Source organism: Polypterus senegalus, chromosome 18 (genome assembly GCF_016835505.1).
Source record: "Polypterus senegalus isolate Bchr_013 chromosome 18, ASM1683550v1, whole genome shotgun sequence".
In the NCBI taxonomy this organism is placed as follows: Eukaryota; Metazoa; Chordata; class Cladistia; order Polypteriformes; family Polypteridae; genus Polypterus; species Polypterus senegalus.
The window spans coordinates 56,448,831-56,468,748 of NC_053171.1; the positions used below are offsets into that span (position 1 = coordinate 56,448,831).

At 38.7% G+C, this 19,918-nt stretch overlaps 1 protein-coding gene across 6 annotated transcripts in view; it reads right to left on the reverse strand.

Annotated features, from left to right (window-relative positions):
• Window positions 1-19,918, reverse strand: part of arhgef11 (Rho guanine nucleotide exchange factor (GEF) 11) — a 209,432-nt gene that overhangs the window by 24,597 nt on the left and 164,917 nt on the right. For all 6 annotated transcript variants that reach the window (XM_039742341.1, XM_039742340.1, XM_039742338.1 and 3 more), the window contains 4 exons: window positions 18,328-18,409; window positions 7,357-7,422; window positions 3,676-3,716; window positions 2,224-2,328 (listed from right to left, as the gene is read on the reverse strand). In XM_039742341.1, coding sequence (XP_039598275.1) covers window positions 2,224-2,328; window positions 3,676-3,716; window positions 7,357-7,422; window positions 18,328-18,409 — 294 coding nt within the window. The remainder of the gene's footprint in view (window positions 1-2,223; window positions 2,329-3,675; window positions 3,717-7,356; window positions 7,423-18,327; window positions 18,410-19,918) is intronic.

The window sequence follows — 19,918 nt, forward strand, 5'->3', positions numbered from 1 at the left end:
TACAGATTTTTCATAATAAAACTGTCAGTTGCTTTTAATTTCAAAAGCAACAGGGCCGCGGTCGCGCTCAAACATAAAGAATGCTGGCAGTCACCTCCAGTTCTCCCTCTGGTGGTCGTTCCGAGTGTCAACTGGATGATAACATGCACACAAGATCAGCCCCACCCTACCCAGAAGTGGGTGGGTTAGGGTTGATTTCACCCTACAGTGTTTTTAATCGACCAATGAGGAACATGTGTACCAAGTTTCATGAAAATCGCTCCAGCTGTTCAGAAGTGATGCTGGAATATACATACATACATACATACATACACACACACACACAGACCAATATAAATATATATATACCTGTATATATAGCATGACAAAGTTGATTTATTTCAGTAATTCCATTCAAAAAGTGAAACTTGTATATCAGATTCATTCATTACACGCAGACTGATGTATTTCAAATGTTTATTTCTTTTAATTTTGATAAATATAACTGAAACAGTCCAAATTCAGTATCTCGGAAAATTAGAATATTGTGAAATGGTTCAATATTGAAGACACCTGGTGCCACACTCTAATCAGCTAATTAACTCAAAACACCTGCAAAGGCCTTTAAATGGTCTCTCAGTCTAGTTCTGTAGGCTACACAATCATGGGGAAGACTGCTGACTTGACAGTTGTCCAAAAGACGACCATTGACACCTTGCACAAGGAGGGCAAGACACAAAAGGTCATTGCTAAAGGGGCTGGCTGTTCACAGAGCTCTGTGTCCAAGCACATTAATAGAGAGGTGAAGGGAAGGACAAGATGTGGTAGAAAAAGTGTACAAGCAATAGGGATAACCGCACCCTGGAGAGGATTGTGAAACAAAACCCATTCAAAACTGTGGGGGAAATTCACAAAGAGTGGACTGCAGCTGGAGTCAGTGCTTCAAGAACCACCATGCACAGACGTATGCAAGACATGGGTTTCAGCTGTCGCATTCCTTGTGTCAAGCCACTCTTGAACAAGAGACAGCGTCAGAAGCGTCTCGCCTGGGCTAAAGACAAAACTGCTGCTGAGTGGTCCAAAGTTATGTTCTCTGATGAAAGTAAATTTTGCATTTCCTTTGGAAATCAAGGTCCCAGAGTCTGGAGGAAGAGAGGAGAGGCACAGAATCCACGTTGCTTGAGGTCCAGTGTAAAGTTTCCACAGTCAGTGATGGTTTGGGGTGCCATGTCATCTGCTGGTGTTGGTCCATTGTGTTTTCTGAGGTCCAAGGTCAACACAGCCGTCTACCAGGAAGTTTTAGAGCACTTCATGCTTCCTGCTGCTGACAAACTTTATGGAGATGCAGATTTCATTTTCCAACAGGACCTGGCACCTGCACAAAGTGCCAAAACTACCAGTACCTGGTTTAAGGACCATGGTATCCCTGTTCTTGATTGGCCAGCAAACTCGCCTGACCTTAACCCCATAGAAAATCTATGGGGTATTGTGAAGAGGAAGATGCAATACACCAGACCCAACAATTCATAAGAGCTGAAGGCCACTATCAGAGCAAAATGGGCTCTAATAACACCTGAGCAGTGCCACAGACTGATCGACTCCATGCCACGCCACATTGCTGCAGTAATCCAGGCCAAAGGAGCCCCAACTAAATATTGAGTGCTGTACATGCTCATACTTTTCATGTTCATACCTTTCAGTTGGCCAACATTTCTAAAAATCCTTTTTGCATTGGTCTTAATTGATATTCTAATTTTCCGAGATACTGAATTTGGGACTTTCATTAGTTGTCTGTTATAATCATCAAAATTAAAAGAAATAAACATTTGAAATACATCAGTCATACAAGTTTCACTTTTTGAATGGAATCATGGAATGGAATTACTGAAATAAATAAATTTTGTCATGATATTCTAATTTTATGACCGGCACCTGTATAATATATATATATATATATATATATATATATATATATATATATATATATATATATATATATATATATATATATATATATTCTCCATATTTCAAAAGAATTCACAAAGCATCAGCATTAACCACTACGCCCATTTGAAACTATTGTGATTGTGTCAAAGGACACATTTGGAAACCGTGAATTGATTTTACTAATTTAAAAAACTAACAATGTAATGTAAGTGAATGTTTAGACATGCTATGCATACAGAGAGAAATCCCATACAGATACTCATCCCAAGAACGACTGTTCAATGCTATCTTACATACCCTCAAGCAAAGCACTGTCAGCTATTCCTTTCTCGCATAAACATGAGGACAGCAATTCTGTGCTGAGTCCTGAGAAAATAGCACCTTTTAAGGAGACATCAACATCTGTCAAAATAAAGAAGACATGTGGCAGATGAATTACAAGGCAGTTAAGAGAATACAGACATTTATAGTAGGTATAAACTAATAACATCATCAGAACTGTATTTGCCCAAAATAAATGTGTAACTTCTAGAAGGTTTTCTGCCAATATCTTATTGTACAAGCCAATACTGACTGTACTGGCAACTGATATATACACTCACTGAGCAAATTATAAAGAATGCCATAGTAATACTGGCTAGGGCCTCCTTTTGCTCTCAAAATAGCCTAATTTATTCAGTATGGCTTCCACAAGATGTTGGAAATGTTCCTTTGAGATTATGGTCCATGTTGACATGATTGCCATTTCTGCACCTTTGTCAGCTGCACTTTTATGCTTTGAATCCCCCACTCTCTCAGTGACTACACAATCAGCAGATGAATGGCCAAAAGACAACCTGAAACATCTACTCTTGCATTTAATATTTTCATTCCTCACAGACCTTCGATGGGCTCCTTCAATTGGACGCATGATATTGCTACACTCAATACACAATGTGCTTCTCTCCAGTAAGGTAACACTATTACTGATTGTGCATGGAAGCAAGTTCTTTACGTTCACTTACTGGTGACTTTCTAATGTAACCCTGGAACTTTATCTATGCCGGTAACCACTGCCGCTGCCTTCTCTATAGTGGCACACAGTCACCAGGATTGTGGTCCCATGTTACCTGAAACACATGCCATGCCACTATGGAGCCACTTTCAACAGAGTGTGACTTACTGAAGCAAACCATGTCCCTACAGGTCAGAGCACTCTTAACTAATTACAATGTGGCTATACTGTAAATAGTTAAATATAGTAAATCATTTTGACAAACGCTAACTCAGTCACGTGACCTGTGACATGGACCCCATTTGAACAGCAGCAAACAATATCAAAATGTCAATGAGAAAACCTCAGTTTTCACATATCGAAATGCCAGGTATTCAAACACATGCATTTTTCATTCATTTAACAATATGTGTGTACTTCCAGAACATCCTTTCATGCATGACAGTGAAGCATCCTCAAATGACACAAGTTTTTGAACTGTAGACCCTCCTTCCCCTCTCATTCATTAGTAAGTAATATCTACACAAGTGAACTGCGCAGCATTCCTGGGAACAAATGGCACCAAATTTCTGCTCAGCTTTATTTGTATACTTGATGCAGTGAGTCACCAGATGCTAAGCATTTGCAACCAATGAAAGATAACATTTGCTCCAATTTTCTTACATTTATTTAATACATATTTTATTGGGAAAATCATCCAGTTTGTGAAACTGACAAGGTCACAGTTAATTCATACAACCTGAAATCGCGATTACCTGTTTCAGATGATTCTGGTTTAAGATCCAGATCAGTTGACCTAAGATAAAGAAAATCATTTAAAAAAAATACATGATGGAATGAAAATAAATGATCAGGACATGAAGAAATAAGTCAATGAATTAATACTTCATTAGCTAGTGCACCAGATGTTAGTGTGCTGATGCTATAGTCATACTTGCAATAGCAATATAAAAATTGACAGTACAATATAGATCAGTGTTTCTTCCATAGAAGTGTCTTCACAACCTACCCCTTAATTTCTCTTGGTGCATCAAGTGCAAATATCAGAGCAAATAAAGGACACAGAGTGATCATCAGAGTGTACCATTACCATTACAAACAATAGTAACCCATTTTTGAGTTGTAGCAGCCGTTGGTGCGTCATGACACAGTGGTCAAGAAACATTGCAATACCTGATGCCACCATAGCACAATGTTATGTACAACAGCAGCAATTTACAACAAGTGCCTATTCACCTTAATAAAACGACAGGTGACTGTGTGTGTGACTATACGTCCGTCTGGTAGTAGTGTCTCTCTTATAAGCAGTTTGGTATGGGATTTGTATAAGCAAGTGTTCATGTTTGTGATATGCTATCTGTTGGAATAAAAACTGCAATACATTTTATTACTACATACATTACAAAATACAATCCAATAGATGGTGCACTGCAAATATTAACTCTGAGGTCTGTTTTGATTATTTAAATTTCAACCCATCTTAAATGGGCAGAACAACTAGTTACATAATAAATGTATAACACATAAAACAATAACACAGTCAGCATAATTACTATTGTATAATTCTTAATCTGTGTTTATTAAGCTAAGTTTAAGTTGGTTTCCTTACATGGGAAGTTTGAAGGAATTATAACAGACATGCAAGTGTATCAAGCCTTTTTACCAGGGTGACTGGGGTAGGCATGAAATTATAGGCATGGCAGATGGTTCTTATTTTAGGAGATGTATGTTTTCCCAATAATAGAGGTAACTACTCAAGGAATGTGATTTCTTATATTCCGTACTCATTTTTGTGACAGTATACATACATACATACTGTACATATGTGTATATAGGTCCAATATAGCATGTTTACCAGGACTTCAGTCCTCCATATTGTATCACCCCAGTTCTATATGGAAGAGGTTATTGTGCTTTCAGAAATGTCCATATAAAACTGCATCAATGATGTTTTGGTGACATTGCAGACTGAATAATAATGGTTTAGTAACTTAAATGGTTATACCCCAATTGACTAGGATTCCATTGACAAAAAAAAATGGTTTGAGAAGGGAAAAAATCTGTTGAAATCCATTACTGGTGTCAAACTGAGAATTGTTATGGGGACACCAATGACCATCTGATCCACCTACCACATAAAATTAATGTAAAACACAAATGCAGACAACAGAAAAACACTCATCTCAGTTTTGGCCCCTGTCTCCACTCCTTTTACTGAATTCCCTTCCACTTCTAAACCAAATGACAGACGTAATCACTCCTGTTTCTTCACAAATAACCTCAAATAGTTTAACTAATACAGAGTAGGAACCATTCATCTAAATTCATCCCAAGTTTTTATAATATATTTTACCCTCCAGGAACCGTGACCCTAACACGGTAGAGGGAGACTTTTCATTTTTCACCATGCGTTATAGGGATGTTGTCATGGGATTTGTGCTCCAGGCTGGGATTCCAATGATAAATTGTTCTAAGAGGTGGTGCCGGACAAACAGCAAACTGCAACTAAACTCCTATGATTTATACATTTAGTGAAAATACAGTACTGTGCAAAAGTCTTTGTCATCCTACAGTTTTTTTATAAAAATTCTCACGTGTTTATTTTACATTTTCTGTGTTAGTGTGTCAGTAGAAAAGAGCAAACTTCAGATTACCAAACATTGATTTTCCAGAAATTAAATGTTAAGAGAATTTGACATATTTTGCTAAAGTAATTAACATGTGTAAGTAACAGACCACCTTTCAGATCGAAATTTGAAGATGCCCGATTAGAGTAAGATGAACAGGTGCTAATGAACAATGACATGAGCTAACTGAACCAAACAAATAAACGTAATCAGAAACAGATATAGAAAACGTGAGGAGAATAACTTATGCTCTGTTTTGTGTATTGTGTTTACCCCATTTTCAATACACACTGCACACCCAACCTACCTGGCAGGGGGTCTCTCTCTGAATTTATTCCATTTCTTTTTTTTCCCTACAATGGTTTTTTGGGGAGTTTTCATTTCTCATCTTCTTAGAGAGTCAAGGCTGTGGGGCTGCCAAAAAAAAAACAGGGCCTGCTAAAGCCCATTGAAGCTTCCCTTGTGTAATATCAGGCTATACAAGAAATAAATTGTTGTTGTTGATGTGGAAGGAATCAAACTGAGTTATGAGCAAGCAAACTAAAAAGTAAGGGTGCGGCAGATGTGACAGTTTAACCTTCAATTCATCCATCATTATAACACAGAGGGAGAGTGAGATTAGCAACAAGACACAACATGCTCAACTTAATTAGGCAAACTAACTCTCAGGAAGAAATGTTATGGCAGACAGGCTTTTACAAGTTCTTCTCAACAAGCAGAAAGTAAGTTGAAAAGGTTGAGGATCACAAATGCAATTATTGGCCAAGAAAACCAAGTGCACCAAACTGAGTACTCTTCAGTATTGGAGCTCTGAACTCGCATAGACCACTGGAACCCAAGTATACCCCACCACAGTCAGAACTAGGCTTCCAAAAAGCTGTGTAGAAACAAAGCCAAGAGACTCACCTACGCTCAAATACACATAGACTGAGGTATTAAACGATGGCAGCAAGTGCTGTTGGCTGACGAGTCAAAATCTAAAATATGCGGCTCAAACAGGAGGCAGTTTGTCCATATAAGAGCTGAAGTGTGGGCTACACGGATGAGAGTCTGCAGTCAACAGCGGGACATGGTCGGCGATTCCCTGCAGGTTTCAGGCTGCACTTCTGCAAATGGAGTTGGTGATCTGGTCAGAATCAACGCAATCATCAGTGCTGCAAGGACAATGACCCCAAACAAACAGTCAATATAGAGAGCTGTCTTTGGTAAAACAGAAAATAAAGAGGTCTGCCTGACCGTGCAGCCTAAGAGAAGTGATGCAATGCAAAGGGGCGCTCACACCAAATACTAATTCCATTTAGTTTTTTTTTTTCTTTTGACCATGTATTGCTCTTTATGGTATTTGCTAATACTTAGAAACTTATTTCATTATTTTTGAAAGCATCTTAGCTTGATAGATGTTGTACACGTGCCAAAGACTTTTACACAGTACTGTAACTGAACCTCATCTGGAAAAGGGCTAACCAAATTACTCCTTGGAGTCAGCTGGTGACTGGTCGACCCACACGATTTGTCCCCCCATAGCTATATGTAAAAGGTCACACTGGAATGGAAAAAATGTACATATTCAACATCAGTTTAATATCAGTGCATGGTTTATCTGTTATTTGGGTTAAATAAAAAAATAAAATGTAGTACTGGAATATCAAACATTTAAAAAGGGCATTTAATAAATGTATCCATTTCTGAAACTCCTCTTAACCACAGGAACACTGTTTATACGTTTTTAGTCACTTCCTAGAAGAGTACCAATACTCAGACAGATGCATATAAAATAAACACCTCTCCATAAATTAGCAGAACACGTACCCGACCAACGATGCACATGGCTTATTTGATGCTTGACAGGCAGTTTCTTCAAGTAAGTTTTTCCATCTGGAAAGACAGTAATGAAATCTTATCAGATCTGAAATTCTGAAGAAAGATGGTTTCAAAGGTGATTTATTTTAACAGACAGCAGCGTACAATCTAGACAAAAAGTACAGTATAAATACAAATTTCAAAATTCATTTTAAGAATCAACTTCAGTTGGGAGGGGGCATGGAGGGGCCTTTTGATTTAACTTGACATTACTTTTGTCTCCCATGTTCTTCTGCTCAGTTGTAAGGCACACTAAATGACGGACTTGTTTCTGCTGGCAAAAACTTCATGCAGTTGTAGCAAAAAGTTAAAATGTGGACTTATTTAGGTTTACTTCGGTGCATGTATAACTATACAATTTAAGATTTTTTTCTTTGTGTATCTGCCTGAAGGACAAGGTGTAAGTGACTTTCATGCACAGATAAGACTGTCTGATCACCGTAATTACAGCAATCACTTTCTTTACTTGTTTGATTGCCTCAGCAAGTCTCACTGAATGCTCTGACAAACAACATGAATCAAAACATTTTTGAGGATTGCCTGCTTCTAAACTACAATCTACTGAACTTAACCTACAGATGTTGGTGAGTCCCTTAAACCATTAGATGCAATATTGTGAAATGCAGAACTCAGTCTTCACTTCATGCGATAAGTTGTCATCTTTCCAAAAATTCAAAGTGGACCATTACTGTCACTGTGTGTCTTTGTGGTGCAACCTGCCCTACTTGCACAAACTATATCTAAGAAATATACATACAATAAACTAAACATAACTATAGACCCCTTATGACCTTGGACAGGAAGCTTCATAGCTAACAATGGACACAACATTAGAACTCCACAGTATTCTTATGAAATAATTGACTCATGCTTGCAATTTCACTCATTGAAAAATGACTGTGGAGGGACACTATGATCAGTTGGCCTAAAGCAGATAAATCCAAATAGACCGGAACTTTGTTGTTTTTCTTCTTACTATTTTTAACTGGCCTAATATAATTTTATACTTTTGGATTTTTATTTACTAATGTTCAAGCACTTTGTGTGTATAGTACATTGTGTTTTTGTGTGCTGCTGTACAATTGTGACCAAGTGACCTACGTTACCCATTGAGCTCAAGCCAAAGAAGACAAGTTTTAAGTTAGAACATTAGAAAAATTGTGGTGAGAAAAGGCTATTAAGCCCAATGACCTTGTCCATCCTATTCAACTAAAATGTCTAAATTAACATCAAGTCGAGATTTGAAGGTCTCTGTTGTCCTGCTCTCCATGACACTACTTGATAATTTATTCAATTTGTCGTGGTATTCATTACCAAGCTGTTTCCTTGTATTTCTTTTATCTTAATGTTCAATAATGGTATGTACTGCCTGGTTGCAGTTACCAGCTAAACATTTTTTCAGGATCATATGTATATTACTTTTTATTAACTAGACATGCAGATCCCTTTACCAAATAGCGTAAATGAACGTTCAAGCAAAGAAAAGTGACAAAGTGATGAATGAAATTCTCCCCCAAGACAGTGTCTATACTTAATTTGTGAAAGAAAGTCTTCATCTTTTACCATAATGTGCTGTGATATTTGTTTAAAGAATAAGTTTCTGTATTTTTCAAGTCAAAGTTATTTCTTAACAAATATGGTACTTATGCATTAGCCATGTGAAACTGTATTCTAAATTTAACCATTTTATATGAATTTTAAAAAATGTCTGCACTGGCGGCTATGGGGCACTACTGGAAAGCAAAAGCCTAAAAACTTAGTGATGAAGCATTACAACCTCCTGTATAAGAAAACATGTCTTCTGGGCTTTCCGTGTGACAATAAAAGGTACCTGGAAATTATCATTTTCTTGCATATTCCCGGTACAGTGGAACCTTGGGTCACAAATGTCTCTGAACATATACAAATCGGGTTACGACCAAAAAGTTTGCAAAACTTTTGCATCTGTTCATGACCACCCACTCGGGTGATGAACAAGCCAATTTCCCTTCCAGTTCATACGCACCGATGATTTCTACACGTGTTCAGTCTCTCCCTGTACATTGTTCTCGGTCAGATGTGCGTGCATTCGCTGTGAACTCTTTGTGCTCAATTTCGTGTACTTTTGAATTAATTTTGCAATTAACCACGGCCTCTAAGCAAGTGAAGAGTGGTAGTGTTGGTGAGAAGAAAGGTTCGAAGAAAATCGAAACTGAATTAAAGAAAGAAATTATTGAAAAGTATGAGCGTGGCGTTCGTGTTATTGATCTTGCCGCTGAGTACAAGAAGTCAAAATCTACGATTCTAAAACAGAATGAGGCCATTAAAGCAGCTGATGTTGCAAAAGGAGTTACAGTGTTAACCAAGCAGAGGCCTCAAGTGCTGGAAGAGGTGTAAAAACTGTTGCTAGTGTGGTTGAACAAGAAGCAACTTGCAGGGGATAGCGTAAGCAAGGCGATGTTATGTGAGAAAGCCAGGAAGAATCATGGCGACTTGCTGCAAAACTATCCTTCTACAAGTGGCTAGTTCTTCCTCTTCACTTCCTTCATGCCAGAACTCGACTCATGCAAGCTTAGTTTTCTTGGTTGTTTATGGTTAGTTTTTGTATAAATTATGGATTTTACATATTTTCCTTTTTTTCCCTGTGCTTAAAACTCATTAAAAAAAAGTGTTTACAGCGAGTGGTTCGTAAGGGTGTAGCGTGAACTCTTGCAATGTTAGTTTTTTCTGTTGTTAAGGGTTTTTCCCAGCAGTTCGTAAAGCTATAGCGTGAACTCTTGCAATGTTAGTTTTCTCTGTTCAAGGTTTTCTCAGTGTTAGTCAAGGTTTTTACATTTAGTTTACTATTACACTGTGCATTCTATTGTATAATAATTATTTTTGTGCTTAAAAATCTTTTAAAAATATATATGTACATACAGTTTGTAGGTCTGGAGCGGATTAATTGTATTTACATACAAATACAATGGGGGAAATTAGTTCGGGTCACGACCAAATCGGGTTGCGACCACAGTTTTGGAACGAATTGTGGTCGTGACCCGAGGTTCCACTGTACTAGTTTTCTTATGGAAAGAATATGTTTTCTGTTTGCTTGTGTAAGTACTCACATAAATACGGAAGAAAATCAAACCAAAACCAACCACCTGGCTTGAATATTTTATGTGATTTTTACTTTTGAGAGGAAACCACACCTGGGGGATGAGAAGTCATTTCAGAAAATGGCAAATGTTAAAGATGGCATTTACAACGGCTGAATCCCATAATATTGGTGTTTGTTCAAATATGACACATCTAAACTAATCGCAAGACGCAGCTCAATACTCGATATCTCAGAGGCAGAATTGTGGCAAGGCACAGATCTGGCCAAGGTTACAAAAAATTTCTGCTGCACTTAAGGTTCCCAAGAGCACAGTGGCCTCCATAATCCTTAAATGGAAGACGTTTGGGACGACCAGAGCCCTTCCTAGAGCTGGCCATCCGGCCAAGCTGAGCTACCGGGGGAGAAGAGCCTTGGTGAGAGAGGTAAAGAAGAACCCAAAGATCACTTTGGCTGAGCTCCAGAGATGCAGTCAGGAGATGGGAGAAAGTTGTAGAAAGTCAACCATCACTGCAGCCCTCCACCAGTCAGGGCTTTATGGCAGAGTGGCCTGTTGGAAGCCTCTCCTCAGTGCAAGACACAGGACAGCCCGCATGGAGTTTGCTAAAAGACACCTGAAGGACTCCGAGATGGTGAGAAATAAGATTCTCTGGTCTGATGAGACCAAGATAGAACTTTTTGGCCTTAATTCTAAGCGGTATGTGTGGAGACAACCAGGCACTGCTCATCACTTGTCCAATACAGTCCCCACGGTGAAGCATGGCGGTGGCAGCATCATGCTGTGGGGGTGTTTCTCAGCTGCAGAGACAGGACGACTGGTTGCAATCGAGGGAAAGATGAATGCGGCCAAGTACAGGGATATCCTGGACAAAAACCTTCTCCAGAGTGCTAAGGACCTCAGACTGGGCCGAAGGTTTACCTTCCAACAAGACAATGACCCTAAGCACACAGCTAAAATAACGAAGGAGTGGCTTCACAACAACTCTGTGACTGTTCTTGAATGGCCCAGCCAGAGCCCTGACTTAAACCCAATTGAGCATCTCTGGAGAGACCTAAAAATGGCTGTCCACCAACCTTTACCATCCAACCTGACAGAACTGGAGAGGATCTGCAAGGAGGAATGGCAGAGGATCCCCAAATCCAGGTGTGAAAAACTTGTTACATCTTTCCCAAGAAGACTCATGGCTGTATTAGCTCAAAAGGGTGCTTCTACTACATACTGAGCAAAGGGTCTGAATACTTAGGACCATGTGATATTTCAGTTTTTCTTTTTTAATAAATCTGCAACAATTTCAAAAACTCTTTTTTTTGTCTGTCAATATGGGGTGCTGTGTGTACATTAATGAGGAAAAAAATTAATTTAAATGATTTTAGCAAACGGCTGCATTATAACAAAGAGTGAAAAATTGAAGGGGGTCTGAATACTTTCCGTACCCACTGTACATATTTTTATAATTTTAATATGACTCATACTATTTCAGCCATTTAAAATTTTTTATATTTATAAAGTTGTACATTATTCTTGATTGTCCTCTTAAATTCTACTTAATGCACAGTCTCTGAGTTTAGTAACTAAGCATTTCAATAAAGTGTATATTGTATTGTGTATATAATTGTATGTGACAAATTTGATTGGATTTCATTTGAAATGCTAGAAGAACAAAGACTAACAACAGTAGGCCTACCTGATCTGAACCATGTGGTGAATGTTTCTTGGATTATCGTAGTCGCCACCACAGCATTTTTCAACATACATTTGCTCCTAAATGAACACGGTCGCAACATTCATTTTTACTAAAGATGAGTGTATGACTTAGCAATCAAAAGCCATATGATGTGCGTATTCCAGTAAAAAGAGGTACTGAGCATAGATGTCAGCTGAATTAACAAACCAGGATGAAGGTTTGTTGAAAATAGAGCTCTGGTCCACATAACACCCATTCAGGCAACATCCAGCTACATATATGTCTGTGGTCTCATAAGGTTATAACAGAGTTCGGCAATTCTGATCGGAGAATGGGACATAGGAGATGTAAGCAGATGTAGCAAACGCAACAGCTTCCCACATGCAAGCATGTATATCTTGTGTCTCTTGTATACAAAGCAAAAGTGCTGCAATTACTGTATTGTATTTCTATCATTATTTTAATGTCAGCTTTCCCTATTAAAAATAGAAAGTTTACCATATAACAGTGTATGCTTTGACTTGTAGGCAGAGCGTTATCTCTCTGTATTTAGTCAAACCAAGTGTACTACAATATCCCAGCAAGCTTTGTACTGCGAAGTACTGTATATAACATGGTGTTTGTACAATGTTCAAATCGCATAATGTTCTATTTTACAGAGTACATCATGGACGTACTAGGAACAGACAAAAGATTTTTTTAGATATTAAGATATTTTTAGGGTGAATTCAACATTTACCTTTAAAAGAGGTTCTAGTGGATATTTCTTTTATGATTTTTTTCTTTGTTTCCCAAATACAGGAGTCACAAAAGAAGAATTATAATAACATTAAAACAAACATTCCTATAAGCAAGAAAAATTCAGTTCAATACAAAAAAAATCAAAAAAGTAAATCAGAAGATGTTAAAGTTTATTCTTTAATTTACTGGACTGGCCTTTTTTTTGGATTGTACTTAATTTTAAACAACACAATAAACAACCTGACCCAGCAGTACAGATCTAATTAACAACAAAAAGCCCATTATGTATGTGTATATATAAAGACGGTAATTCCCAGTCAGACCAGGGGGTGGCAGAGTGCACTAATTCTTTCTCTTATCTGCCTGCAGACCAAATGCAGGAAATTCCGCCTGGCTCTCAGGACAATGTCACTTCTGGTTCTGCCCCAGACGACCTCACTTCCATACCAACAGAAGAGCCCACCAACTGATGACATAATTTCCACATCCCAAGAAGTTGCAGCCCGATGACCTCATTTCGGTTCTAGTCCCAAGATCCCTCCTGTTCCTGCTTTTCAACTATATATCCGCCATGTTTCCTAACCTGTTCAGTTCCGTTGTGGACTCTTGTCTGTAAAGACCTTTGCATCAGGCTGCCCCAAACCTCTTTATTATTTCAAGGCTTGATTATTAACACTATATATATATATATATATATATATATATATATATATATGTAATGGATGGCGGCCATTTATCCCGCCAATACCCCCAAGCCAGGTGGAGCCCTCCTTGCAGCGTGGAGGTCCCCAGAAGACCAGCAGGGCATCATGGACATTGGAGTTTTATGCAAAGCCCTGCTGGATGCCGTGGGGGCCACAGGAGGGAGCTGCAGGGAGGACCGAGGGCTTTTTCAGTGCCTGTGACCCGGAGGTTCGTCACAGGAAGAGCGACGGACTTGACGGGTTGAAGAAAGGGACTATTTACCCTGACCCGGAAGGGAAAAGGACTTGTGGACTATTGGGCAGAAATACTTCGGGTCAGGGAGTATAAAAGGACTATGGGAACTCCCAGACAACGAGCTGAGCTGGGTGGAAGGGTGGCAACGCTGCCTGGGAGCTGGAGGATTGGTTTATTGTTTATTATTGAGTATTATTGTGAGTTATATGAGTATTGTGGAGGAGAGTGTGCTTTGTACACTGTGGAAGAAAAATAAAGTCGATTTGAGGACTTTTACCTGGTGTCTGAGTCGTGGACAGGGGTTCAAGGGAGCGAGGACGCCCCCTATCGTTCACAATATATATATATATATATATATATATATATATATATATATATATATATATATATATATATACACACATACATACATACATACATACATACATACATACATACATACATACATACATACATACATACATACATACATATACATACATACACACACAGTGCATCCGGAAAGTATTCACAGCACATCACTTTTTCCACATTTTGTTATATTACAGCCTTATTCCAAAATGGATTAAATTCATTTTGTTCCTTAGAATTCTACACACAACACCCCATAATGACAACGTGAAAAAAGTTTACTTGAGGTTTTTGCAAATTTATTACAAATAAAAAAACTGAGAAATCAAATGTACATAAATATTCACAGCCTTTGCTCAATACTTTGTCGATGCACCTTTGGCAGCAATTGCAGCCTCAAGTCTTTTTGAATATGATGCCACAAGCTTGGCACACCTATCCTTGGCCAGTTTCGCCCATTCCTCTTTGCAGCACCTCTCAAGCTCCATCAGGTTGGATGGGAAGCGTCGGTGCACAGCCATTTTAAGATCTTTCAGAGATGTTCAATCAGATTCAAGTCTGGGCTCTGGCTGGGCCACTCAAGGACATTCACAGAGTTGTCCTGAAGCCACTCCTTTGATATCTTGGCTGTGTGCTTAGGGTCGTTGTCCTGCAGAAAGATGAACGGTTGCCCCAGTCTGAGGTCAAGAGCGCTTTGGAGCAGGTTTTCATCCAGGATGTCTCTGTACATTGCTGCAGTCATCTTTCCCTTTATCCTGACTAGTCTCCCAGTTCCTGCCGCTGAAAAACGTCCCCACAGCATGATGCTGCCACCACCATGTTTCACTGTAGGGATGGTATTGGCCTGGTGATGAGCAGTGCCTGGTTTCCTCCAAACGTGATGCTTGGCATTCACACCAAAGAGTTCAATCTTTGTCTCATCAGACCAAAGAATTTTGTTTCTCATGGTCTGAGAGTCCTTCAGGTGCCTTTTGGCAAACTCCAGGCGGGCTGCCATGTGCCTTTTACTAAGGAGTGGCTTCCATCTGGCCACTCTACCATACAGCCCTGATTGGTGGATTGCTGTGGAGAGGGTTGTCCTTCTGGAAGGTTCTCCTATCCCCACAGAGGACCTCTGGAGCTCTGACAGAGTGACCATTGGGTTCTTGGTCATCTCCCTGACTAAGGCCCTTCTCCCAACAATCGCTCAGTTTAGATGGCTGACCAGCTCTAGGAAGAGTCCTGGTGGTTTCGAACTTCTTCCACTTACGGATGATGGAGGCCACTGTGCTCATTGGGACCTCCAAAGCAGCAGAAATGTTTCTGTAACCTTCCCCAGATTTGTGCCTCGAGACAATCCTGTCTCGGAGGTCTACAGGCAATTCCTTTGACTTCATGCTTGGTTTGTGCTCTGACATGAACTGTCAACTGTGGGACCTTATATACAGTAGATAGATGTAAGTCTTTCCAAATCATGTCCAATCAACTGAATTTACTACAGGTGGACTCCAACTAAGCTGCAGAAACATCTCAAGGATGATCAGGGGAGACAGGATCCACCTGAGCTTAATTATGAGCTTCATGGCAAAGGCTGTGAATACTTAAGTACATGTGCTTTCTCAATTTTTTTATTTGTAGCAAATTTGCAAAACCCTCAAGTAAACCTTTTTCACGTTGTCATTATGGGGTGTTGTGTGTAGAATTCTGAGGGAAAAAATGATTTTAATCCATTTTGGAATAAGGCTGTAACATAACAAAATGTGGAAAAAGTGATACGTTATAAATATTTTCCGGATGCACTGTATCAGATTATCCAATGAAAGAATGAGTCCTAAAGCAGCTAGCTGTTCTCAATGGTGAAGATTGATCCATACTCTTGAGGATCCTGAAGAAATTGTGCTTATTTATGTCAGGTACTAAAGCAATGTGGCCACTAGCACAATGGAGGTAGGTGTAGGCAGACAGGATAATCAATGCACATTCAAACTGTCAAGCCAGCCTAACATTCTAGGCAAAAGCAACTGGCCAAGACAGCAACTAATTGCAAAGTATGAATCTCACCTAATCTCCATGTTTCCATCAATGCCTAAGAACCTAAAAAAATGTTTGTCTCAATTAATATCCTAGCAATGTGCAACTGTTCACCTTCTGATGTTCACAATTATGTCCAAGCTGGGAAAGACATAGAAGCTCCCTGTTATATCAAAGCAGTGTACAGTATACCTTTTCCTCCTTAAGCAGGTAAGGCAAACTGATCACAGCCACTGCCTCAGAGACTGCTGAGCTATATATGTTTTAATCAGGAGGAAAAAAAAAAACACACACACACAAACTACATAACATAGGAAACTAAATATGGAGAACGCTACATATGTAGGATATGCGACATCAGATTGACAGTAACATATGAAGTTAACTTTCAATTGAAAAAAGTAGTAACTATATGCCAATTAATGCACTCATTTGTATTAAACCATTAATTTATAATCTAATCACCTTAAAGTATTTATCCTTTAGGATAAAAGAGGCTAAACCCAAAGAATAATGGATGCAAAATAATGTTCAGGTCACTAATAGAACATTTACTAATATAACTTCACTTCAGAATGGCCAGCAATAGCTTTGGTTTTTGAGATCCAGTCCGGGTTTTATATCAGCAGTATGCAGGACTCTCAACAATCAATAGTTCAGTGTAGGCTTATTTGAATGTTTATTGTTGTATCATCAGTCATCTTAAAACCAAAGAATTCTGTGGAAGTGTTTATTTGATATTTGGACTGTTTTAGCTATTTATTCAATATTTCTTGTCATCCTACATTTACACGGATCGTTGTAGACCTGCAACATACATAAAATGTACGGTATTTATTCCAAATAACGATATATTATTTACCCTATATAATTCCAGGCACCTCACACCCAAACAAACAAGACTTGAGCAGGGAGAACTTCAGCTTTGTTGGTGGTAAGGATGGGATAGCAGGCTGCTTGTACTGATCGACACATTTACAAAAGAAAGACACTGATGATGAGGTGCAAAGGAATTTAAGATGGCCCGGGATTACAACTTTTTTCATAGGCTTCTGGGATTCTAGTGCTAAGCATTGTAGGATAAACGTTATCTAGTTTTATTGATTTGTTAGATTTCAGACTATTTAATCTAAGCAACACTTCTCCCTCTACCATTTCCAAGTTATTAAGTACCTCTTCAATTGTCCTTTTTACTTTTGAGAGATCATCAACTTCTCTATACATATAAACTTCAATAAAATGGAAGTTCAAAGCATTTATTATTTCACCATCTATATATTCTAGCTCATCTTTAATGTTCCTAATACTCTTCCACCTCCACTCTGACTGGTCTTTTTATACCCACTTGTCTTTTAACAGCCTTCATAATATACTTGTTAACTGTTGTTCTCAAGCCCTCCAGCTAGTGCTTGAGTTACTAGTCTTATGCTCTTTCTACAGTTACTTTTCCCTTTGCAACTCCCTTTTTACCTCCTTATCTATCCACCACTGTGTTACCTTTAATTTCTTAGTGTGTTTAAATTCAGAATCAGATATACACATTTCTGTACAAATTGACTAGACACTTCTTCAAACCTCACAACACTTATTTAATTACCGATTGCCTGTAGAATCTCTCACTTCTCATGGTCTTATTTAATCAGTGCATTATATTTACATTTTAATTTGCTTTGTTGAGCAAGTTGTGCCTGTTGTATTGTTTTTTTTTTTGTTTTTTGTTTTTTTTTACTGTTCTAGAGCTACATGTTTCAACACCAGTGGGATTAGCAATAAATACTTTTCACTTTACTGTAGGGTAATAATGACAAAAAACTGAAATGAAATAGATATTTCACATTATCTTCTGACTAGATAAATAAATTATTACAGGATGCTTTTAACATTAACAGTCATGTGTAGTAAACAGTCATAAAAACAAGCAAAAAAAGAAAAAAAAAACATCTCTATCATTCACTTGCCAAACCCATTCTCAAGAGGGCAAAATTCAAACAGCCACACACAGGAGAACATGAAAAGCCAACGCAGGCGTTGACCAGGTCGAGATTTACAGCATGGCACTGTGAGGCAGGAGCTCTCACCACTACATTTCAACTAAACACACAGTTGGCTTTCACTTACAAATTTTTTTCTGATAAAGTTCCAGCCACCAGCTCATAAATCTGACTTTCTGATGTACTGATGACAAACAGAGCTCTTGCATCTGCAAAACACAAAATGTAATAGTAGTAATAATTAAGGAGATCCTTTTTGAGCATTTCAAGTATCTATTTGCACACAGTTGTAGAGCTTTAGGGATGAACATGTGAAAACGTTGATTTATGTATTTTGTGGTTTCTCTCATCTAAACAAATTAAACTTAAAAGTGTATGCTAGGGCAACCCAAAGCTTTAAATCTAACTGATGTACGTTTTTGTCAATAAAGTAAAATGCAAGTAAAATCTATACTAATAAAAAGCAAAGCCCTCACTCACTCACTGACTCACTCATCACTAATTCTCCAACTTCCCGTGTAGGTGGAAGGCTGAAATTTGGCAGGCTCATTTCTTACAACTTACGTTGGGCAGGTTTCATTTCGAAATTCTACGCAAAATGGTCATAACTGGAACCTATTTTTCTCCAGATACTGTAATGGAGTTCAGCTCGACGGGCGTGGGGGCGGAGTTTTGTGTGACATCATCATGCCTCCCACGTAATTACATGAACTAACTGTGAGCGCAGTACATAGAAAACAAGGAAGAGCTCCAAAAAGCGCTGAAGAAAACATACATTATACAATTGAGAAGGCAGCGAAACAACAAGAAGCGAGCGAGTGACACATACAAGCATATTCATAAGTTAGCTACTGCGGAAACAAAGCACGGTGTAAACCGTAAGTTTAAATTAAGTTTATAGACACGCTCCCACTGCTGTTTGTCATGCACAGTGACGCATACAAGCATATTCATGACTGCAGCTACTTCGTAAGCAAAGCACGGTGTAAACCTAAAGTTTAAATTAAGTTCATAGACAGGCTGCCACTGGCGTTTGTCATGCTCACGACTAATGCGGGATACAAGTTTAATGACAGGACGCAGGGTATAAACGAGAGTTTTGATCACTTTGTAACTAAGTTAAAATTGCTGGTGAAGGGCTGTGCTTATGCACATTCCGAGAGACTGTGTTTGTGGGGGGATTGACAGTTGAGGCGGGTGGGGGAGTGACGTCATCATCTCCCCTCCCATTCACCTCATTTCGCTCTGAGCTGAGCTCCGCAGCTAACGCGATCTTGCAGAAGCAACTTCGTCACACTGCCACCAAATACTCACAGAAAAATCCACAAGTTAATACACACGCTGTCTCTAGAGTTTCTCCACACTCTGAATCCTCCAGGCACTACTTACATAAGGTTACATTGACAATCATGTTACGTTATTTTTTAAATGTTTCCTTTTCTTAGCACAAGCACAGCTGAGAAGCTTCAATGCATGTGCTCCATAATGCGTCAAAAAATAACGCACTTAATCACACTTTGCATTCCAAGCAAAGGGGAACTTCTCTCAATGCATGATTTCCTGGTACACCGATTACATTGATCAGCGCTTCACGATTCATTTTATCCTCCCACCCCGTTGGTTTGAGAAGAAGTATGAAAAAATATGAGCTTAACGCAGAAAAACAGATCACAAATTGAAGTTATATGAATAATGGATACTTTATTCGACATCAATAA